This window comes from Silene latifolia, chromosome Y (assembly GCF_048544455.1).
Source record: "Silene latifolia isolate original U9 population chromosome Y, ASM4854445v1, whole genome shotgun sequence".
NCBI classification, from domain to species: Eukaryota; Viridiplantae; Streptophyta; class Magnoliopsida; order Caryophyllales; family Caryophyllaceae; genus Silene; species Silene latifolia.
In genome coordinates, this window is record NC_133538.1 from 84,924,733 (window position 1) to 84,942,853 (window position 18,121).

Here is an 18,121-nt window from a genome sequence, read left to right on the forward strand (position 1 = left end):
GACACGTCTATTTTATACGAATATTTTCAATTTTTGGTATAAACAACTGAAGTGCGAAAGTTTCATTCATGTCCTTTCACTCTGTCAGACACTCAGACACGTGACACGGCAGCTAATTAAAGTATCGGAGCAACACAGCAATGATAATTGATAAAAGTAGGTCAAGTGATCTTGGTTCAAAACCCGTCAGTATATGAATGTCGGAGTATTTATTAACCCTTTGTGAAAGCATTTGCTTGTCTAGACATGGCTAATGCAAATTCTCCCACTCATGCAACCATCTTTCCTTTCATGGCTCAAGGCCACACGATCCCTTTGCTAGACTTAGCCAAGGTTCTGTCATTTCGAGGCGTAAAGGTGACCATCATCACAACACCTTCCAACGCCAAACAAATTTCTTCGCATTTCAACACAAAATTCTCATCTACCATTTCGACTCATGTTATACCGTTTCCTGTAGTAGACGGTTTACCTCTAGGTTATGAAAACACGAAAGATCTAACTTCAGACGATCAACGTCTTCCATTCTTAAGAGCGACTTTGAAACTAAAACAACCTTTTGAGAGTTATCTTAGAGATCTTGTCGACACGGGAGACCGTCCAATTTGCGCAATTTGCGACTTTTTCCTCGGATGGGCTGTAACTGTTTCCTCTTCCTTCGACATCACTGGAATACTGTTTTATGGTATGGGAGTCTTATCGACAAAGATTAGTTTTTCCGTATTCATAAATCAGGAATACGTGAAGACTTTAATGAATGGCGAAAAGCTGGAAAATGTGTCTGGATTAGCGTGTCCATTCCCATTGATTCTCGACGATTTCCCTGTTTTTAAGGATATAAATAACCCGTTGAAGAAATTCTTCCAAGAGAACGGTGATGATGGTGCGACTACCACTTGTTGGGGAGTACTATGCAATAGTTTTGAAGAACTCGAAGGCGAGTTTGTAAGCGCTCTTGAGGATTCCTATGGAAGATCCAGTGTTAAGGCCTGGTGTGTTGGGCCACTTTTATTATACGATGATCAAGAAGAGAATAAAACATTTCCGAAAGACGGAAACATCTCAAAATCTTCGATTTCTAGTATGCTAGATGAGCAACATCAGAATGTAATCTATGTCTCATTTGGGACACAATCCTACATATCGAAATCCCAAATGGACGATATTGCGCTGGGACTAGACTCGGTTGGTCACCCGTTCATCTGGATCGTTCGCTCGAGTAGTTGGACATAGAGGTGGCAAATGGGTCATTCGGGTCGGGTATGAGACGGGTCAGTTTGGGTCGGGTCATTTCGGGTTTGTCATTCAGTTCGGGTCGGGTCGGGTCGGGTCATTTCGGGTCACTTCGAGTCGGGTCATTTTGGGTCGGGTCACTTTTGGGTTAATGCTAAAACACTTTAGTTAGTACTATTTTGATTACGAAATACACTATTTATAAGGGATGATTGTAACAAATGAAACTCTATTTGGTGTAAGTAACATTAATTTGACTTTTAGTACTTGTCGTTTCGGGTCATTTTGGGTCACTTTAAGTCAATTTGGATCGGGTCAATTATGGGTCGGGTCGGGTCGTCTTGAGTCGGGTCAACATTTGGTCAATCAAGTTTCGGGTCGGGTCGGGTCATATCGGGTCCGGCAAGTTCAGGTCTCGGGTCAGCCTTATCGAATCGGGTCATTCGGGTCGGGTCGACTTTGCCAGATCTAGTTGGACACCACCAGAGGGACGGGGAGAAAGGGTGAAAGGTAGAGGGTTAGTGATAAGGGAGTGGGTGGATCAAAGGATTATATTAGCCCCTCCAGTAATCGGCGGGTTTTTAAGTCATCGTGGTTGGAACTCGGTACTAGAGAGCTTGTCTATGGGCGTACCCATATTGACTTGGCCAATTGGCGTGGAACAACCGCTAAATGCCAAATTAGTGGTGAATGTCTTGAAAGCAGGGTTAGCCATGGATTCGACACTCGAGGAGGCACGAAAGGAGGGTGTGGTACATGGGTGTAATGCCATTAGTAGCGGAGTGAAGAAGTTGATGGGTGAAGAGAGTGGAAGATTAGCTCGAAAAAGAGCGAAAGAGATGGGATTAATGGCAAGAAATGCTGTAGAGAAGGATGGCTCATCTTCTAAGAAGTTAGATGAGCTGATAAAGTCATTAAGAATTTAATCGTCTAACGATTTTTCGACATGTTTTTCTGATTCTTACATTTTCCGCAAATTTAATCTAGCAATTTTCAAAATTAGTGGACGCTCTCTTTATTTATCGATGTTAATTAGAGATTGTCTCTATTTGTGATCTCGAAATTTTCATCCGACTAACTATAAAAAAAATGAAATTAATTAAACCAAATATCCCAAATTTTCCATTGTTTAGGCAGATGATCGCCCCTTTACTTCCTCTAGAGTTAAGTCCATAACTATAAGTTATTAACTTGGACAACCAACATATTATGCAATGGTAGATGACTAAAGGAGACAAAGAATGGTAACGTGATAATAGTCTAATAGGTCCAAGTTCGAATTTTCCTCCAGATATGCTGAACTGATCTTGCGCTTCATTTGCCAACAAAAAAAAATTACATGATTTCGATTTGCAAGTGAGGAGAATACATACATTTTTTTATTAGCTTAAGCTAAAAATGACAAATTAGATCTCGTCATGAAGACATTAGCGACAACATTAAGAATTTCGTAAATGTCAACTAATTTAGTTGGTAAAGTCATAAAAGATGATGTTCATAATCCGAGTTCAAATAACATCAGCATCAAATTGCCCCACATGCAGGTGAGGTACTCAAATACCTAGTAAATGCAAATGTAAAATGTGGTAACTAGAAGGGAGTATTTGTTAACAGTTAGTCTTGCTGAAGACGGGTCGGAGCAAGTAACGGATAATGTCACTCACAAAACGGATAGGGGGGACAAGGTGGGGGCACCCCATGTGCTTCCCTCTCTCCTCTATTTGGGTCATTTGTGAGAAATGGTATCCGTCACTCCAAAGTGACGGATACGTGTCGTCTTCAATGAGATTTTGTGATTTGTTAATTTATAAAACAATCACAGTCGTTATAAACTTTTTATATTTTCACCTCTATTTTAATTGGGTTTAAAAGCCATATTAAGTTAAGACAATCGTAGAGAAGTGGTGTGTATTTTATCACTACTACAAAACTCATTATCCACATCAGACATTTTGGTATATGGACATCGGATACACACCCGATGTAGAGTTTGATCATGTCCATTGTGGATTAATGTACATCGGATTTTAAACCGATGTCCATTAAAATTTGCACAACGGATTTCTATATATCTGATGTCCATATGACATATAGACATCAGCCTTTTTGGAAGTCCGACGTCCATTCATTGCCATAGGCATCAGATATCTAAATAATCTGATGTCTATTGTAAAATATAGACATCGGTTTTTTATAAAAATTCAATGTTTATAATTATTATTTTTTATAAAAAAAATATATATTACTATATTATTACCCAATACATTACTACTACACATGATCACAAATGCAAAAGATAGATTACTTCTACTAATCAACAAAGGTCGTTCGTCATACTTTCATACAACGACCAATACATAGATTCATATAACGCCGTCCAAATTCAACAACCAAGAAAGGTCGTTCGTCATAGTTTCTTACAACGACCTTACCAAAACATAGTTTATACAAATGCCGTCCAAATTCAACAACCTACAAAGGTCCAAAACATAGTTTGCAAAATCTAGCTAACACATTACTATGACTAGCCATTAAGAAAATAGTTCACCCATAAGTCCAGAACCTCATTGATTTCTTCTTCTGAATAAGCCATTTTGTCTTGAAAAAGCTGAAAATCATGCACATAAAGGTTAAACAAGACTACTAGAGTAAGTAAAATAAACTAATTACTCAAACATAAACTAAACTTTAGTAGGATGAAGGCGTAAGAGGATCTCACCAACTTTAGGCTTCAGGGTGGCACTATCCAGGTCTCTGAGATAAGCTTGGTGATGGATTCCTTTGCTCCATTCTACATAAAAAAAAGGATTGTCAAGCTATATAAGCGGATTAAAGGGAGATTTAACAGTTTACAGACAGTTCGATGATGAATGGTCTTTTATCATTTCTTCATGTATCTCTGAAATCTGAATATACATCTAATTAAGAAAATTAGTATTTCGAGTTTCATAGAGCTTTCGCACAGGTCAAGAACCTATTGAAAAAGGTATAAACTGTTTCCAGAGTATAAGGTAAGATCAAGGCTCTGAATCATTAATACACTATTAAATGGTTATGATCATCAACATACAAACTCATCATTCACTAGTACAAAAAACACTTACGGCTAATAGGTATAGGAAAATAAGATGCTTATGAAGTACGACACCAACAATGCTTCCATTATTTCAGTAGACCACAAATTGCTTCTAATAGGTATGGTCGAATAGTAGACGGCTGCTTTATCAAAGGAGTTGTGTTATCACTCATTTTGGCGAATATCAAGTCCCGACTATACGGTGTACCATATTCCAGAGAATAACACCCTAGTTATTCAGGCCTCTAAGTATTGATTTTACACACATATTAAGCACTTGTTGAATCATACACTACACAATTCTTATAGGAAAAAACAAAAAAAATCGAGTCAATTTGTAATTGGTAACCAAATTATGTAGAAAACAATGCAACCCTAAACCTCTATAGCAAGTTTTAAACCAATTCCAAGAAACCCATTCAATAACCCAAAAGATTAAGATGGGAGTCAGGTCACTCAACCAGCAAGGTCGAAAACGGGTCGAAACCCAAAATCATTCATCCACTTTGGATACCTCGAATAACAGCCTAAAAGTCAATAAAGCTGATATCTTTATACTTGGCAACTGCTAACATAAATTCTTAACAAAAACTCTAGAAGATAAGATTTTGACAAAAAAATTATCATAAAAGCAACAAAATAAAGAGTGAAAAAAGTACTTGTTGAGCTCAAATGCGACCTTGTCTTTCAGCAGTGCATTTGTTGATAGAACCTTGAGAGATGTCTCTAACTCCCTTAACTTTGATTCCACTTCCCTCACCTTTTTACCCACTAACCCAAAAACTGCAACAAAAGCTTCCCATTTGAAAATAACATAATCAAACTAAAGTTACAAATGACATATACTGCCTTTGTCCCATTCATTTGTTTACCATTTATATTCATCGTGAGGGATATTTTAATCAATAATAAATAAATGATTGAGAGGGAATAGTAAATAGTAAATAGTAGCAACTGAATGAATGCAAAATCAAAAATCGGACTGGTGCTGAGTGAAGTGGCCATTGTAGAGAAAGAAAGGAATACCAGAAATGGTTGCAATTGTGAAGATGGTGGCGACCAGGAACAAATTTGAAGATGTTATGCAGGTTACCATTTGCTGCTCTTCTGCTCAAACTTTAGGGTTCAAGACACGAGATTTGTAGCTTTTCCCGAGACTGCTCTTTCTGGCGGCTAACACACATTTGGAAGTGCAATACACATATGGGGTGAAGTTATCAAACAAGAATAGGAAAAGAAGATGCCAAAAGAGAAATACTTGGTCAGCGCATCTCCTAACACTATTATGACTGCTTCCAACATAGAAGAGCCCAGTTTTCGTCGTCTACCACAACTGGTATGCAAATATAAATAATAATCGTATTAAGAGGACGCTTGAACTTTAGCCTAACCAATCAAACAAACATGCCGGATTGATAGGAAACAATAGTAAAAAGCAAATGAAGATTAAAATTGACAAACAATTTTAGAAATATGAATGAAATGACCTAGGTTGTCAACTAATATATGAATGAAATGAAATAGTGACATAGGTTGACAACTAAAATATGAATGAAATGAAATAGTTTGAGCAGAGATGAATGAGAGGAGATCTGTATTAGCAACCTGACATGGCATCCGCGCATTTGATCTCAAATCATTCGATTCACCAGCATCTATGTATATTCCATCAAATATGAATACTCCATCATCATTCATCTCCGCTCAAACTTATTGAGCCATCGTTGATCACGAGGACCAACAAACTCTTATTATACGTTAAAACAATACGGAGTATCATATATATCACATGTCTTATACATTAAACAATATGGAGTATAATATATATCTACTTATGCTCTAAGAATTTCGATGGAATATTATAGTTTAGCAGCAAACAATTACCAACAAACTCAATTTGGAACTCATCTCTCTCCCATTTTGCTACTTTACTGCCAAACTTCATCAGCCTAATAACCCCCAAATCAGTCCCCTAAAATTGAATAAATCCATCTTAAATTGGACAAAAACAAGTTGATCATACCTGGAGATTCAGAAACGATACACTATATGGCTGAGTTGCTCTAAATCCGCCAGCTACAACCCTATAAAATTGAACAACCCCTTAGGAAACCCAAAAAAGGAATCATTCAAATAAACAACTCAAAAATAAACCAAACCAAGCAATCATACCTCTCATTTAACAGTAGAGCCGCAGGCAGTGTCTATGAGGCTCACTGGTTGACACCTGAGGCAGCCATGTCTAAGGCACTCACCTTGTGACATCCTTATTCAACGATAGAAAACAAATTATCTCCCAATTGACTGAAATTTTATTGAAAACCCTGACCCTAAAACTTAATAATTGTACCCTAACATGATAATAATAACTGAATCCCTAAATCCAAACTGATAGAAAATCGAAATTCAGTGACAAACGAAACCAAATCTTTGAAAACCAAATAAATTTCGAGGATTTTTAAAAAAAAAAAATTGAAAGAAAAAATGATACCTGATTGTGAACTGGAAGACGTCGGAAGTTGAGAAACTGCGGCAAAATTGTTGTGGGTCACAAGCTGGTTGTCGGCGATAATAATGTGTTATCGGTGACGATATGAGCAACGTGGATTTGAGGCGGCCGACGGTTGTGAGCGTCGTTGAAGAGTTGTTGATAAGGCTGTGTTTTGTTTTTTTTATGTTTGATCGCCAGATGATGAAGTAAGAGTGAGGGTGGGTCACTAGCTAGGGTTAGATAATAAGTGAATTTTTTTTTTTTTGGTACTTGAAATTATAAGTGATTTGGCGGTGAGGTAAATATTTTTCGCGCTTGTACATCGGTTAAATGTTATATATGATGTACTTGACTATTATATAGACATGGGTTTTATTAATGTCACATGCCCATTAAAATCAGAAATAATGGACATATGTTTTCTAACGCAACTGATGTACATATAATTATAAATACATCAGTTTTTTTGCAAACAACTGATGTCTATAATTTGTACATCAGTTTTATAAATAATCAGATGTCCATCAACTGATATCCATAACGAGTTTTGACCGTCAAATTGCATGTAGGCATGTAGCATTGTAGCTGAGTACGATAAGAATTTTGTAAGAGTGACAAAGCTTTAAATCTTTATCTTTAATCTTTTAATAATTAATATATAATCAAAATCGTAAAAGGTCTTTTGTAAAAGGTGGACTCTCTATAATCGCTCGAAAAAAGCTTCCTTTAATAATATAGATAGAAGATATTGATTTTATTAATATAATAAATTTGCAAATTACGGTTTTATCCCTACGAAATTGGCGTAAAAACCAAGATTATTTTTCTGCTTTTTTTTTTTCTATTTTTTTTTTTGAAGGGAAGACCCAGAGGTCTACTGCATTAAAAGAGAATAAAAAATAACAGCATTGTTTGCACTCGGTGGTAGCTCCTCCGACCACACCGATCTACCAACTAATCTAGGAAATAAATGAGCTAAAGCATGTGCTACGCTATTGTTATCGCGACTAGTAAACGACCAAACAACAGAAGTAAAAGAGTTACACAAATTTAAAATATCCGACAAAACCAAAGCTAGCATATTTTTTCCAATGGACTTCTTCCTGAGCGCTTCCACGACCAACAAGCAGTCACTCTCCATGACGATCTCTTCGTGCCCCCTTCTTACAGCTTCCTTCACCCCTTCCAACACAGCTACCGCTTCCGCAATCCGAGGCTCCCATTACTGGTCCTGAACCTGCGCAAAACTCCACAACACTCTCCTTGTACTGTCTCGACACACCGCTCCCCAGCTCACTCCTTCCCCTTCCTTAGCCCCCGCGTCCACGTTAATCTTGACAACCCCGGCCTTGGGTGGCTCTCATCCTCTCGTCTCCATATCCCTCACAGCCCTCCTACTCGTCTTTTCCCTATTAGCCACCACAAAACCCCCTCCTTCCGTTTCCTCCATAACATCCAAGGCACGTCTAACCACCCGCCAATGATCCACCTCCCACCCATCGAAAATCACCTTATTTCGGTGTTCCCACAAGGCCCAGCAACACACCATAAACAAAGCTTGTTCCCTACCCCCAAAGCTCCTCCATCTAATTTCCACCCATTCCCTCACGCAAGCTCCCTCATTCTCCTCCTCACCGAGACCCACTTCTTCCCAGACCCGCTTAACAATGGCACAATCACGAAATAAATGTAAACTAGACTCAACGAAAGATTTACATAAAGAACAAAAAGCAGGCTCACCTCGAACTCGAGTAGCAATGTTCGCTCTTGTTGCCAATGCCTCGCCGCACGCCAGATTGCGGAAGAAAAGCTTCACTCGGGGCCACACCGGATTTTCCGAGCCTATTCCACAGCCATTTTTCCTTCCCCCAATCCGACACACCCCCAAGCTCCAACGCCTCCCTATCCCCAGCCAATCTTCGATATGCAGACTTAACTGTGAACACACCATCTTTCTCCCCCACCCAAAACCAATCATCAGGCGGTCTTAAGCTGCTAACCCGTATCCTCTTAATCATCTTGCACTCAAAAGGCAAAAACAGCTCGGCTAGCAGAGACTCATTCCACGCCCCACCATTATCAAGCAGCTCGGCTACGGTCATGAGTTCCTTCCCCGGAACCAGTGGGCTCAATACCCGCTCCGTTTGAGTCTCGGGCAGCCAAGCATCTCTCCACACCCGAATACCCAGACCGTCCCCAACTCTCCTCCTCCAACCACCATACAAAACTCTCCTAGCTTCCACAATTCCTCTTCAAGTATAGCTTGCAGCACTACCCAGCTCCGTCGTCATAATATCACCCTCCGGGTAATATCTAGCTCTCTTCACCCGCGCCCATAGCCCCTCTCGTTCAGTCAACAGCCTCCACACTTGCTTGCCAAGGAGAGCCATATGAAAGAGGTAGAAATCACGAAACCCCATACCCCCACGACTTTTCGATTGACATAGCCGACTCCACGCCACCCAGCTAATGCCTTTTTTTCCCTCCTCAAAACCCCACCAAAACCGCGATATTAAAGATTTAAGCTCATCACAAAAGTTTACGGGAATTTTGAAAATACTCATAACATAGGTAGGGAGTGAATTGGCCACAGCCTTTATAAGCACTTCCTTACCAGCCCTAGACAAGATTTTCCCGCGCCACCCACTCAGTCTCTTGCTCAGCTTATCTCTTAAAATATCTGTTAGGACTTTTTTTGACTTACCCACCACCGTCGGCAGACCCAATTATCTTTCCTGCTCCTGCACCTCAACAATCCCCAACCGTGTAGCAGAGTTACTCCGCTTCTGCAAAGGAATTCCCTTACTAAAGAAGACCGTAGTTTTAGCGAGGCTAACCAACTGTCCGGATGCATCCTCGTATCGCCGCAAAATGGAATTAATAGCATCAGCTTCCTCTATTCTTGCTCGCGTAAAAAATATACTATCGTCAGCGAAGAGTAAATGCGAAACCGGTGGAGCATTATTCGCGATCCTAATCCTGTGTAAACTGCCCATCTCGACCGCTCTCCGCATCAGACTAGACAACACCTCGGCACACAAAATAAAGAGATATGGCGACAGCGGGTCGCCTTGTCGTAATCCTCTCGAAGGTTTGAACGCTTCCGTGGGTTGCCCATTAACAAGAACCGAGAAGGACACCGTAGTAACACAAACTATCACCCGAGAGACCCACTCCCTATCAAACCCCATAGCGGACAAAACCCTTCTAAGGAAACTCCATTCCACTCTATCGTAAGCTTTTGCCATGTCAAGTTTAATCGCCATATAACCCTCTCTGCTTCTCGACATCTTCATAAAATAGAAAAGCTCAAATGCAATCATCACATTGTCCGAAATTGATCGACCCGGAGTAAAAGCACTTTGGTTTTCTGAGACGATCTCCCCCAGGAACTCCTTTAACCAGTTGGCTAACACTTTGGACACGAGTTTATAAGCTACGTTACACAAGCTGATAGGCCGGAAATCACGTATATTCGCTGGATCCTTTATCTTGGGAATAAGTACAATGTTGGTTTTATTCAAGCCCCTTGGCGAGGCCTCACCACGCAGAATCGCCAAAACCGAGTCAAGTACCTCCTGCCCCACCTTCCCCCAATATGTTTGGTAGAACAAACCATTCATCCCATCCGGACCAGGAGCTTTCAACGGGTGCATTTGGTTCAAAGCATCAATAACCTCATCCTCGCTGTAAGCCCGTCGCAGCCGAGCATTCATGTCATCGTTAACCCGCTGCTCAATTCCGTGGAGAACATCCTCGGGTATAATTGGGTTCGAGGACTGAAACAAACTTTGAAAATAATTGATAGCAACATCCGCAACCGCATCATCTCCACTCCGAGTTACCCCCTCATCATCAACAAGCTGGGCAATATGGTTCTTCCTTTTCCTTTCCCCTGCTCTTGTATGAAAGAATTTTGTGTTCCTATCGCCGTCCTTCAACCACAAAGCCCTTGATCTCTGTCTCCAATATTGCTCCTCTTGCTTCCTTAAACCCGCTATCTCCGCACCAGTTTACGCCGTCTGTGGACAACCTCTTCTGAGCGTTCTTTATCATTAAGCGCATCCAGCTGTTTGTTTTTAATCCCGATGCTTCTTCTAATCTGGTTAATACTAGTCCCCTTCCACCTATGCAGCTCTCTAGCACACTCCTCTAGGACGTGTACCAAGTTGCCCCTACCCCTAGCAACTCCACGTTCAATAGCTTCACAACACTCCTCCCCGCCAACCCAAATTTGTTCGAACCTAAAGCATCTCTTCCTAGACTTCTCTTCTTCCCGGCATTTCAGAACTAGCTTCAAAGGAGCATGGTCTGACCAATCACGCGTCAAATAAAACAAACGAGCATAAGGAAATAGATCGACCCAGCTTGACAAACACAAAGCTCTATCTAGCATACATTGTCGATTAGCATCCCCCACTTGGCCATTATCATAGGAAAAATTATAACCCTCCCAAGGCACATCTCGCAACTCACATTCATCGACCGCAGCTCGAAAATTGTTCATTTGCCATTGTGGTCTACTACCCTCCTTCATCTCAGTAGAATACAAAATCTCGTTAAAATCACCAATACAAACCCAAGGCAAATTCGACTGCCTACCAAAATTGTTCATTTGCCATTCGCATTCCTAGGTCTATTTTTTTATTAGGGTGTTACCGAAGTCAGTAACACCCGGTGTCGCCCTAACACTCCCCTTTCAAAAACGGACTCGGTTTAAACAAGTTCTTTTTATTTCTGGTGGATACACTACTTTTTTTTTTTCTTTTTTTTTTATGATTTCATCAATTAAATAAATTGTACGTCATAAACATACTTTATTTATAAGAAATTATTTAACATGTACGTAATAATGTCATACTCCATACAAATAACTGTATCCCGGTATTTCAAGGCGCCAATAAATTGTAGTCTGAGACGGATTAGATGTACGTAACCTTACCTTATGTTAACAATATAAAAAGGCTATTTTTAAATGACCTATAATAGAAATTATGACTGCATCGAATGACGACTACTTCATGTCAAAAAGAAACGCAATTTGGCAATCTTTTTTTGTTGTACTTCGTCGTTATACAATACAAAAGATTATTGAGCCACTAGAATTATAAAATTTGTACTCCATATATAATTTCTTTTTCCAATAAGTCTCACAGCAAAAATAGGATTTCGATCAGAAATCCTCTATAGAGATGTGCAGATTATACTTCGTAATATTATATTATTTATCTATCTAAAGAAGATAATGTTAAGAGAGGTACATTGTTGGTAACAGTTTTATTTATTCTAAGCTTAGAGTACTGGTATTCGGCATTAGAATTTAAAGTTTTTTTTTGTAATTTTACTATTATTATGGATTATACAGTTTAACATTTTCAGTTTTAACTTTCTCACCTTGTGAATATTCACCGATAATTACTAAGCTATATATATCCAAAAAAACCATAGTTTGATTTAACACGCACGTGCACCTAACCTGATAAAACACAATTAAACTCCATCCAAATTTTAACTTAATTCCCACGACAATGGGAAGTTTAAATGAATTATAGATGGGTAATTATTAGATATACATATAATTATTGATTTAAGTAAAGACATAGTTTAAGATTATACGCTTTAACATTTTTTTAGTTACTACATTATATACTATAGAATATTACAAATAGGCCCGTGCATCGCACGGGCATTAAATCTAGTATATATAAAAGAGGCTTTTTTCAGGCAATTTTAGAGACTCTAACTTTTTTAAAACACGATTTTTATTTTTAATAATAAACTCAGTTGAAGATAATTATTTATGAGCTAATAAAATAAGAGATATACTCCCTCCTATTCTAAATAACTCTCTCCTTTAGAGGGGGGCACAAGAATTAAGGAATGGAGTATTATATGGTAAAGTATTTGTATGAGGGTAGGAGATTGGAGAGAGGGAAGGTATTGTGTGATTAAAATAAGTATTGTTGTGGGGTAAGGTGATTAAAATAAGATAAAGTATGAGTATTGTGGGGTATTGTTGTAGGGTGAGGTGATTAAAATAAATATAAAAGTTTGACAAATAAGGAAATAAGAAGAGTATTGTGAATTGACGAAAAAGGAAATAGGGAGAGTTATTTAGAATAGGAGGGAGTAGTAAATTACAAAAAGATTGAGTTTTATTTTTGAATCCTACATAAGATAAAGTTATTTGTAGAACTATCACCAAAGTTAAGGAATAAAATATATATATATATATATATATATATATATATATATATATATATATATATATATATATATATATATATATATATATACACACACACGTATAAGCAAGGGTTTTAATTTCTAATTTCTGTTAAGAAAAAAGCGTACATCGCGCGAAAGCTACAAGCCTGTAATTATACATGCAAGTAGACAAGAACGATAAGAGGGGAAAATTAGAAAAAAGAAGCGAACGAGGAATGGTAAGAAACAAGGAGCAGTAGCAGGAGCAAAATAAGAGCAACACTCCAGGTAGAGCCAGCAGCAGGGTAAAAGGAGTCGACTTGGGGACGAGGGATTCAAAGGACACAGGAGCCAGGGGACGGTTGGCAAGGTAGCGGACGAGGATAAGGAGTAAGACAGGGATTATGACCAAGAGAAGCTTCAAATTGAAGGCAAAAGGGTAAAAATCTTGTTTGGAGGAATTGTTTGACAAGTATAAGTAGAATCCAAGTACAACGCCGAATGCGAGTAGTGGCCAACTCGACCATGGCTCAACTTTGTTACTAATGCTACTTTCACTATTATCATAACTTCCGGCCGTTAAGTCCGGTTGAGCGGCTGTTAAGTCCGGTTGCTCCATCACCGGATCCGGGGTACTACTAGACGACTTGCTCATCATTTTGTTTGTATGTGTAATGCTTGTTCTTTGATTCTGTTTTGTATGTTACAAGTGAATTTTCATGCAGTTTTAATATATGCAAAGTATTAGTAAGGTATTATAAGAAGTATACTTCCAAAGGCCTACATTAGCTGTTTGATTTACTCTTCGCCACCTGCACGCTGAGTATGTGCATGCAATGCAATTCTTTGGCTTTTCACCGCCTCAACCGATTCTTTTCAGGCAACTTTTTTAAAACAAGATTTTTATTTTTAATAATAAACTCAGTTGAAAATAATTATTTTTGAGCTAATAAAATAAGAGATATAGTAAATTACAAAAAAGATTGAGTTTTATTTTTGAATCCTACACAAGATAAAGTTATTTTTAGAACTATCACCAAAGTTATGGAAATTTTATCCGATCAAGATGATAGAGTTATATTAGTATATATATAAACTTTAAAATTAGTAGACCCCTCAAACGAGTTGGATGGGTCGGCTGCTGAGGCGGTTCATACATGTTAAACTCGAATACGGGTCAGACTACAAAACTTAGATAATTACCACATGAATTTGATGCAAGGTTTGCTAGACCACCCAAACGGGTTGGATGGGTCGGCTGCTGAGGCGGTTCATACATGTCAAACTCAAATACGGGTCAGACTAAAAATGGGTGGGCTTATACGGGTCACAGGACGAGGTAGAATCAAAATACATGTCAAAATATAGATTGGTATGGTAGATTTTATTTGTCAAAAGCAATCATATTCAATAATAATAATATTATAATTAATATTACTTATCATACTTATACTGAAGAATTTATAAAAATTATATTAATTTAATAAAATATGTAAACTTGATTTTTCAATTATTTTTGTAATTTAAAATATTTAAAATAATAATAATTTCAAATTATTCTTCAAATATAACATATAACATACTCCGTATAATATATAAGTATTAATATTGAATTAGTCAAGGCCTTTCCAGATGCAAAAAAAACTACATTTGTACAGGCTCACTTACAAACAGAACACTATTTAGTTACTCGTGCATGGCGATTATAACTTTTATATACACAAATCATAAAAAAAGGGGTTAATTTATTTGTAAATACTCATATTCTAAAAAAATATTTCAATGTATTTGTATATACTCACATTCTCACGAGAAAATTAATGTTATGAAAGTAAATATAACTTCTCAATTGTGAAGATACAATTACAGACGAGTCAATATTATAACCCGTACAACGTACGGGCACAAAATCTAGTAAAATATAAAAGATAATAATTAAAACTAAACTAAATCTAATATCTCCTATCTAATAGACAACAATAATCATAACAAACACATCATCTTCATCTCTTCTTGATCATCGATAGTTGTATTCATGTCAGTGTACGTTTACCAATTATCAAAAAAAAAAGAAAAAAAAAAATTACATTCAAACCTGAAGCAACAAAATACGTTACGGAAATTTCCTCCACTGGATCGATAGTTGTTAAGGTACGTTCAATTGTTGAATGAAAGATGAAATATAATTTTTTCATTGAATTTGTTGTGTGTAATTGTACGAACGAAAGATGAAATTTCCTCCGATCATATGTTTAGTAACTCTGTAGATTCAATTGATTGTTTAACATGCTTCTCTTTTACTTTGGCTTATGAGATTGATTCCGTTAATGTCTTCCTATGTGTTGTGTATGGGGTATTAGTCTAATTTTTAATTTTATTACCTTTGTGGACCTCCTGGACTTAACATGGAGTATCTCTTTCTTTTAGGCTTTTCGTCGGTCATTTTATGGACACAACCTTACCTTCGCTTAAAAATACTCATGATGAACATTCTGTTGATATCACATTCTAGTTTTAACTTATAATAAGAAGAACAAGCACGAATTTTATATTCTCTGATGTAGCTAATAACCAGACCCTCACACAATAGATAATATATTTGGCCAAGGCGGGTGGATTTCAATCGATTGTATTTGTGCCGGTGAGAAGTGGAATTTTGGAGCTTGGTTCTGTGGTTAATGTTGCAGAAGATTGGAATTTGATCCAAATGGTAAAAACTATATTTGGTGAAGCAAAGTCTGCAGCCAAGCAATACTATTCCAGCCAAGCAATAAAATTTGGCATTGCAATACTCCCCTTCCCCTTAAACCTTCAGTTTTCTCCAATATACACTACTCAACTCATAAAACACAAAGGCTGCAGCCAAGCAATACTGTTCCAGTTTCTGAACTCCCAGCATAAATGAATGCTTAAGTTAAGAATTTGTAAGGACTACAGACAGAGATTCAGTGTGTTTCACAAATACATAAGACACCTTCATTGATAGCCGACACGAACACAAATGCCTTAACAGGCTAACAATTATCCTGTTCAGCTATTCTAATTCGATAATGAGAACCTAACACCAGGAAAATAAAGGTACGTATGACACATATTAGAACGAGCATCAGCGAAAATAATTTGTTGTTAACCTGTGCATTAGGGTACACAAACCAGTAAATGAGAAAATGAATCAGTTTAATGGAACAATAAAGTATCAGGTGGGAGATTGGTTTCAGTACTTGCCTGATAAAAATCATTGGACGTACTATTCCATCTCATGTCCACTGAATTCGAAGTTTGCCTGCTAGCAGTAGTATAGCTGAGCCATTGGTGAAATGGAATACAAGTAACTGAAACATGGCAAACAATCTAACAAATGGGAATCAAGTGATTGAGAAACAGATAAGAGTAGGGAATTATATGTATGTGTGAAGCAACATTTGATTTACTCTTTAAAAATCCATGCCTTCAGTAGTTATAATCAAAGGACTAGCAATTGGTATGGACAGCAACAAAGCACTGGGTTTATTCTTATAATCAGTATAAATGACAAACGTGTTAGTACCTTAATAAAATTGATGAATGTTGATAACACTATTAAGTTATTAATTTTTCTTTTCTTTTGATAATGCAAGTTATGGACTCTCAAAGTTATTCAAATATTAACGAGACGCATGATAAAGTAAATGATGAAGCAACTCATTGGGAAGGACAAGATGGAGAAATTAATTTTGAAACCATTGACTTATTAGACGATGAAGAAGTTATTCCAGAAGATTATTTGACTAGTTTAGAAGAAAACATGAGTGATGACGGTGAAGAAAACAGTCCGAGCAACACTGAAGATGAATTCGATGGTGATAATAATGATCATTCAGTTATTGAAAATGTGGAAGCACCACAAGATGGCATGGAATTTGAAACAATACAAGAGTTACGAAAACACCTCCGTAATTATGCTAAACAATGTGGCTTTTCAATTTGACAGAGAAATGTGAAGCCGCCACCGAAAACAAAGTTACTACCTAAGTATATTTTATGGGTTTGTCATAAGGGTGGAAAACAAGTGTGAACAGGTCGCAAAATAAAATTAAACCTAGACCATCTCATAATAGCTACTGGATGTAAACATTATATGTGAGGGGTATTTGTTTATTAGCATAGGGACGCAAATCAAAGAAGAAAAAAGTTAGTGACACCGTAAATTTACGTGATGAAGTTGATTCGGAAACGGATGCCTTGTATTTGTCTCAAATAGAGATGACCACTGATTATTATCAATAAACAGGCGACCTGTTTAATAATACGGTTCATGCTGGTGGATATACGGAGATGATGGTATATTACTGAGTCCTGAAGTATTAAATTTCTTATTGAATTCTTGTGCAACTTATCATTTTTGCCTTTTTGTTGATATGTTTGCAGCAATATTTTGAACAGATGGGACAATCAAATAATCAGCTGACTGAAGATGGGAGATTAAATATGAACAAGCCAGGGACGAACTAGAAACCTTCAAACGACCACTGAATGAAGTTTACATCTTAGATTACAGTGAGCTTATCTCATTATATTCTTCTTGCAGCATTTGTCTGCAATTTAAGGTTTCCTGAATTGGTTAAGGTGGTTGTTTCGGTTTGATTTCTAATTATGAGTTTGATTCGTTGTACTTCGTCTCCTATGAGAGTATACATATTTATATTCAAATTCTTTTTTCATTACATACATTGCTTGAAGCATTCTGCCAGATTGAAGCAGTGGAAGGACTGTGCTCAAAAATTAATATCTTGCTCTCTACTTGTTGGCTACCCATGATATCTATATTAATAGAAATCTTGAAATGTTATCTAAAACTAATTGTTGGAATTAGCCCGATATCATTTATGTGGCTCATATTATAGGCAATGCAAGGTGACAGTGCAAGTGAAAAGGCTTCAGTTCAGAAGTGACCTGTCATCAAAGAAGGATGCACAACTCACAAACCAGATGTCTTTTTCAAGTGATTCTTTTTTTATATGAAACCTTACATCATTAACTTTCATTTGACATAACTTGAGCATTTTTATTTGCTCTAAGCTAAGAGATATATGGTCTGAAAATTGTTGCTGCTGCATTTGGGAATGATGAATTAG

General features: G+C 37.4%; 2 protein-coding genes and 1 long non-coding RNA gene across 6 annotated transcripts; 1 reads left to right on the forward strand and 2 right to left on the reverse strand.

Moving 5' to 3' along the window:
* Positions 1-234: 234 nt before the first annotated feature.
* On the forward strand, positions 235-2,159 carry LOC141628452 (UDP-glycosyltransferase 73C5-like). The gene is made up of 2 exons (XM_074441597.1): positions 235-1,229; positions 1,712-2,159. The coding sequence occupies exons 1-2, from the start codon at positions 247-249 to the stop codon at positions 2,157-2,159; spliced, it is 1,431 nt and encodes a 476-aa protein (XP_074297698.1). The 5' UTR covers positions 235-246.
* Positions 2,160-3,546: 1,387 nt separating this feature from the next.
* Positions 3,547-7,100, reverse strand: LOC141626510 (uncharacterized). 4 transcript variants are annotated; one of them, XR_012536088.1, is made up of 7 exons: positions 6,801-7,100; positions 6,482-6,575; positions 6,333-6,393; positions 5,336-5,482; positions 4,969-5,092; positions 3,953-4,024; positions 3,547-3,841 (listed from the first exon to the last, which is right to left on the reverse strand). It is a non-coding gene; the product is annotated as an uncharacterized LOC141626510 (long non-coding RNA). The 4 variants fall into 4 exon arrangements; XR_012536089.1 differs by having other exon boundaries at positions 4,969-5,104; XR_012536087.1 differs by having other exon boundaries at positions 4,969-5,104; positions 5,336-5,642; positions 6,801-7,099.
* A 1,060-nt stretch (positions 7,101-8,160) lies between these two features.
* On the reverse strand, positions 8,161-8,902 carry LOC141628453 (uncharacterized). The gene is made up of 2 exons (XM_074441598.1): positions 8,541-8,902; positions 8,161-8,494 (listed from the first exon to the last, which is right to left on the reverse strand). The coding sequence occupies exons 1-2, from the start codon at positions 8,900-8,902 to the stop codon at positions 8,161-8,163; spliced, it is 696 nt and encodes a 231-aa protein (XP_074297699.1).
* Positions 8,903-18,121: the final 9,219 nt, after the last annotated feature.